Below are 6,045 nucleotides of genomic sequence, written 5' to 3'. Positions count from 1 at the left end.
GTAAATCATCTGCTGTGCGGGTCAGCTGTGTCTCTCCCATGGGCATCACGTGGCTGCTGGGAGGCTCTGAAGAGCTGCAGCCAGAGGTGTGTCACCCGCTGGGCCTCGTGCCCAAAGGAGCCCACAGGAAAGTGTTGTTGCAGTTTGTCATGCACTGCACTGCCATGAGACTTGACGTGCCAGACATCCTCTGACACGTGACCTCCTGCATCCAGGCAGGACATCTGAGACGTCTCCTTCAGCCTGACGTGGCTGCAGTTTCACACTGGTTTTACTAAGGAAGGAGAAGGCACGTGGATGAAACTCTTTTCCTGCTCTTCCTGGCATTAGCTCATAGTACAAGTAAAGCACTGTCAGGTCAAGCCTGGAGGAGTAATGCTTGTCACTGACATGTTCATGTTCAGGGTGGAGCTGGAGGGTAAAATAACACAAGAAATTGTCATTGAAATTCAAGATCTGTGAAATTCAGCTGGCTGCATTCACAGAACCTGGCGTTAAGATCTGTTTTCTGGTTTATTTCTTGAGCCTATTTTCCATAACCCAGTCCTCATTTATGAACTGAAGCTCTACTGAAAGCCTTTCGCTGTGTATGCTCATGCTGCAGCGCAGCGCTTGTGACCTTTAACAGCACATTCACATTCCTCTGATCACAGGATCCTTAAGGTTGATTAAGACCCTCTAGTCTGACTGCTCACCCATCACCACCATGATGCTCACCATCAGCTAGCTAAAAACTCAGCAGAGATGATAGATCAAGCACAACACTGGATTTGGGATGGCTAGAGATTCCTAAGATATTGAAGGATTGCTTGCAGGTGGTGTTGGCTCAGGTATTCACCCTGCATCCCACCTCCTGTTCTGTTTGGTTGAGAATCATGCATTCTGCAATTTCACTTTGTAATTCAAAGACCCTGGCTTTATCTGTTGACAAACTGATCTAAAACAAGCCAAGAAGACTCCGTTGGAACTGGTTGATGCAGAACAAAGGCATCCCCAAAGGACAAGTTGCACTGTTTGATGAACATTATTGGATGAGAGCTAAGCTAAGATTTAAAAAGTTCTGGGGCTGTCTCTGAGCATCAGATACAGAGGAAGCCTGCATGATTCCCTGAGAATGGATACCTCCTACTTTGGTGTAGGGTGAAGGGAACACTAGCAGTAACTCCTATCACAAAATGTCACATGGCTCAGACAAAATGCCATCAAGAGGGCTTAATTAGGAGCACCAAATGGTCACAAGATGGTCTTAGGGCAGGGAAGTAATCTATCTATGTGATATTGATTGATGCTGTTAGTTCTTAACAGCTTGACTCTAGAGGGACTGTTCTTCTTTGGTCACCTAGTTTTAAAAGAATAGATGGCTCCTGTCTATTACAATTTTTAAGGCATTATTTGTTCACTGATGCCATAAATGTGCCTGGCATAGCAATTGGCCTTGGTATATTCAGCTCGGCGTCCAGTCGGATCTTGAATATCTCCACAGAAGGAGACTCCACCACCTCCCTGGGCAGCCTGTTCCAGTGCTACGTCACCCTCACCGTAAAGAAGTTCTTCCGCATCTTCGTGCAGAACTTCCAATGCTGAAGTTTCATCCCATTACCCCTAGTCCTGTCCCTACACATTACTGAAAAGAGACCAGCCACGCCACTATGGCACCCACACCTCAGGTATTTATAAACCTGGATCAAATCCCCTCTCAGCCTTCCCTTCTCAAGGCTAAACAGACCCAGCTCGCTAAATCTCTCCTCATAGGGGAAATGCTCCAGGCCCTTCACCATCTTAGTGGCCCTCCGCTGGACTCTTTCCAAGAGATCCCTGTCTTTTTTGTACTGGGGAGCCCAGAACTGGACACAGCACTCCAGAGGAGGCCTCACCGGGGCAGAGTAGAGGAGGAGGATCACCTCCTTCGACCCGCTGGCCATGCTCTTTTTAATACACCCCAGGATGCCATTGGCCTTCTTGGCCACAAGGGCACACTGCTGGCTCATGGTCAATCTGTCGTCCACCAGGACGCCCAGGTCCCACTCAGCAGAGCCCCTCTCCAGCAGCTCTTCCCCCAGCCTGTACTGGTGCATGCAATTATTTCTCCCTAGGTGCAAGACTCTACACTTGCTTTTGTTAAACCTCATCTGGTTTCTTACTGCTCAGCTCTCCAGCCTGTCCAGGTCTCGCTGAATGGCAGCACAGCCTTCAGGCGTGTCAGCCAATCCTCCCAACTTCGTGGCATCAGCAAACTTGCTGAGGGTGGTCACTATCCCCTCATCAAGGTAACTGATGAAGATGTTGAACAAGACCGGACCCAGCACAGACCCCTGGGGGACGCCGCTAGTTACAGGCCTCCAGCCAGATTCCGCACCACCAACGACAACCCTCTGCACTCGGCCAGTCAGCCAATTCTCGACCCACTTCACCGTCCACTCATCTATCCCATACTTCCTCAGCTTTGTTATAAGGATGTCAAGGGGGACAGCATCAAAAGCCTTACAGAAATCAAGGTAGACTACATCTACCACTCTCCCCCTGTCCACCCAGCTAGTGACATCTTCATAAAAGGCCTACAGGTTGGTCGAGCACGACCTCCCCTTGGTGAACCCATGCTGAGTACTCCTGATAACCTCCTTTTCTCCCAGTTGTCTGGAGATGGCATCCAGCACAAGCTGTTCCATCACCTTCCCTGGGACAGAGGTGAGGCTGACTGGCCTATAATTACCCGGGTCCTCCTTCTTGCCATTTTGAAGACAGGAGTGACACTGGCCGTCCTCCAGTCTTCAGGCACCTCCCCAGTTCTCCAAGACCTCTGAGATTACAGAGAGCGGCTCAGCAACGACCTCCAGCAGCTCCCTCAGCACCTGTGGATGCACCCCATCAGGTCCCAAGGATTTATGGACCTTAATGTTTCCTAGGCACTCACAGACCACCTCTTCCCTGACTAAAGGGAAATCTCCCATTCCCCACACTCTCTCATTAACCTCCAGGGCCTGGGATTCCGGAGGGAGAGCCCTTTCACTAAAGACAGAAGCAAAAAAGGCGTTCACTATTTCCACCTCCTCAGCATCCCTCCTCTCCCTGGAAGCACTCAAGGCCAGGCTGGATGTGTTGTGAGCAACCTGGTCTACAGCGAGGTGTCCCTGTCTATAGCAGGTTGGAACGAGGTGATCTTAAAGGTCCCTTCCAACACAAACCATTCTAAGATTCTAGGACAGAAAAACAGGCCAGCTCTCCCACATTGTTTCAGTGTCATTTACTTATAAAACAAGCTCTGGGACAACCCGAGAAGGTATTTGTTCCACGTGCAGCATCACCTGTGATAGAAACCAAGGAAGCCTACAGCAGGCCTCAGGACTCAGCAAGCCTTTTTGGCTCAAAGCAGGGCCAGCTGGAGCAGCTTACCACGAGTGCACCCAGAAGGGCCTCCATGCAGCTGCAGGCTTGCCGCATGTCATTGCATGTCATTGTGATGCAACAGTGGGTGAGCGTGACATAAAGCTGCAGGCTGGAACTCCGGCTGGGGTGGCCTCAGTTCGCTGCTGCTGGAGCGAGAGGTGGTAGCGGAGGGTTGCAGCTCTCAGAGAGTTCCTACCAGGAGCCATGGAGTGCTGTTGCAGTGCTGGATTCCGAAATCCAGATGAATTTCTGAGCAGAGCGGGGAAGAGCGGAAAGGTGAGCGCTGCTACATCAAGAGAGAGCTGAGTGCAGTAGCCTGGGGTATGCAGGGCTGCTCTGGGGCTGTAGATGCTCTCCAGAGGCTGAGGGACACTTCTCCTCATGCTGGTGCTGGAGAAGGCTTGCAGGGAATCGCACCTCTCTGCACATCCCAGCATCGGTTACAGAAGTGGGGAGGGAGCTGCCAAAGGGAGCGGAGGTGGGCTGGAGAGGGGAATGGAGTGTCTGAGTGTCCAAGCGTGTCTTTGTCTTTCTAGCTCCGACCCAGAGGACAGGAAGTTGGAGCAGGAGGTAGCTGGCTGTTGGACCTTCCACTCGGGGTTAAAATCCCTGTGCAGCCCGGCACCAAGCTCCTTTTCGCCAGGAGAAAGCTGGGGGAAAAGGTGAGAGGAGTAAGGAAGCGTCAAAAAGGGCTCTTGTTTCCTGGGGTTGCCGCCATGCCAAGGAGGCCTTGTGTTGGGATGCCAATCCCATGTGTTGGGATGCTGGGGCCAGGCATCCATCAGGCACAGAAATGTGGAGACCGGGTCGTTCCTGGAGGAGGGTGCAACCCTCTGCTCTCCCTCTTGGAGGACTTAGGAAAACCCAGACATGACTGTTTGGGAAAGAGGCAAGAGGCCAGCCTGTGGGTGTGAGCAGCTTGGAAGTGTCTCTGTCTCTTTGCTGCTCTCTCCTTCCCCATTCACACTCTACAACACATCTCTTCCAGCTCCACCAGCCTTCTCCTCAGTTTGACCTGAGAGATCCGTACAGTCGCAATCTGTGCACAGAGTACAACAGCCTGCATGACCCGCATCTGCGGGAGTTCCACAACCGCAAAAACAACCTGCGGAACCTGAAGAAACGGGGCTTGGTCACCGAGGATGGCGATGTAAGTTTGGCTGTTGGGCTGACCAACACGGGTCTCCTCAGGAGGGCTTTCCAGTCTGCCAGGCAGGGGCCTGACACTACAGCCATCTGTCATTGTCTCTTCTGTAGGTTGTCTGCACTCTGAAGGAGTTCAACGAGTACAGGCAGTACCTGACCAGGCTGAAGCTGGAGAAAAAGCAAGCAAAGAGGCGAGAAGAGGTAGGCAAAGCCCAGTATTGGTAGGCACGTGTCAGCAGCATGGCACTGAGGGCACGGGCTTTACTTGATGGATCTGAGGGAGATGGGGAAAGCAGAAAAGGTGAGGGGCGGGCTGGTGGTCTAGGCATTGAGGCATGGAAAGGACAGCTCAGCTCAGAGCTGAGCTAGCACAGCGTGCTGGTGTGAAGGCAGCCTGGAAAGTTGCTTGCTTACAAGCAGAGCACTGTGGCAGCCGTTCTCTTCTGCCCTCATTGCAAGGCTGAAGCAGTGTGCTTGCCCTCTTCTGCGTAAAGCAGCAGTACTTAGGGTGGGAAGCACTCTCTAAGACAAGACCAAGCATAAACCCTCTGTTCCCTTCCAGGATGAGCTTCTTCGGGAGATTTCCAATTTGAAGAAATCGATCCACAGACTACAGATGGCCAGGGACAAGTTCCAGCCCGGTCCCGTGGATTACATTGCGGGTTCGAAAATCAGACCCACAATGCTTCATAAACCAGCTGGCCCCTCTCCTTCATGCTATAATCTTCTGTCTGGACAATGCAGAAGGAATGTGGCTTTGATGGAGCGTGGCCTTCAGGGAGACTCATGGAGCACAGGGCATGCAATGAAGCTGCCTGAGAAGTCACCCAAACCTGCGTTGGGCAGGGAAGGCTCCAAACTCCCCAGAATCATCCAGACTACTTCTGCGTCAACAACAAACTCCAAACTCCCCAGAAGCATTCGTACTGCTTCTGACCCAACAGCAAACTCCAGAGTCCCCAGAATCATCCAGACTACTTCTGCGTCAACAACAAACTCCAAACTCCCCAGAAGCATTCGTACTGCTTCTGACCCAAAAACAAACTCCAGAGTCCCTAGAAGCATCCAGGCCCCAGTGAAGGGAAAAGGAAAAAAAGGGGAAAACAAGTAGAGAGATTGGCCAAAAACCAAAACAGTGGCAACAAATTAGTTTTAATTGGCTTAATTAATTTTAATTTGTTTAATTAATTGACCAAAGATGATACCAGAATGCAAGATAACACACTACAGTACAATATATCATAATTAGTATCAGAATTAGAATTAAAACCAATAAAAAAAATTAAAAAAATAACATTACAAAGTGTGTCCGAAAACTGAAGTCCTTATTCTAAAGCCGAGGTGAGACAACCCAGGGAGTTCTCGTGCTGCTGGGATCAAAAAGGAAAGGGGAGATCAAGTGATATACGGATGGCTTTTATCTTTTGCACTGAACATAAAGGGTGACAGAGCAGCAAGCAATCCTCTGGGGGATGTAGTTGTTCTCTGCTGGGGGTACATGCAGTGTTACAGGCT

General features: G+C 50.8%; 1 protein-coding gene across 1 annotated transcript; it reads left to right on the top strand.

Moving 5' to 3' along the window:
* Positions 1 to 3,334: 3,334 nt before the first annotated feature.
* On the top strand, positions 3,335 to 5,656 carry LOC146755451 (uncharacterized). The gene is made up of 5 exons (XM_085525547.1): positions 3,335 to 3,660; positions 3,921 to 4,046; positions 4,373 to 4,534; positions 4,642 to 4,731; positions 5,093 to 5,656. Exons 1-5 carry the CDS (start codon positions 3,589 to 3,591, stop codon positions 5,639 to 5,641), a joined length of 999 nt encoding a protein of 332 aa, XP_085381673.1. The 5' UTR covers positions 3,335 to 3,588; the 3' UTR covers positions 5,642 to 5,656.
* The last annotated feature ends 389 nt before the right edge of the window (positions 5,657 to 6,045 follow it).

This window comes from Coturnix japonica, chromosome 32 (genome assembly GCF_054131305.1).
Source record: "Coturnix japonica strain WE chromosome 32, WE-NBRP24, whole genome shotgun sequence".
Taxonomy (NCBI): Eukaryota; Metazoa; Chordata; class Aves; order Galliformes; family Phasianidae; genus Coturnix; species Coturnix japonica.
Note: the sequence above shows the minus strand (reverse complement) of the source record. Positions and strands in the feature narration are given on the sequence as shown.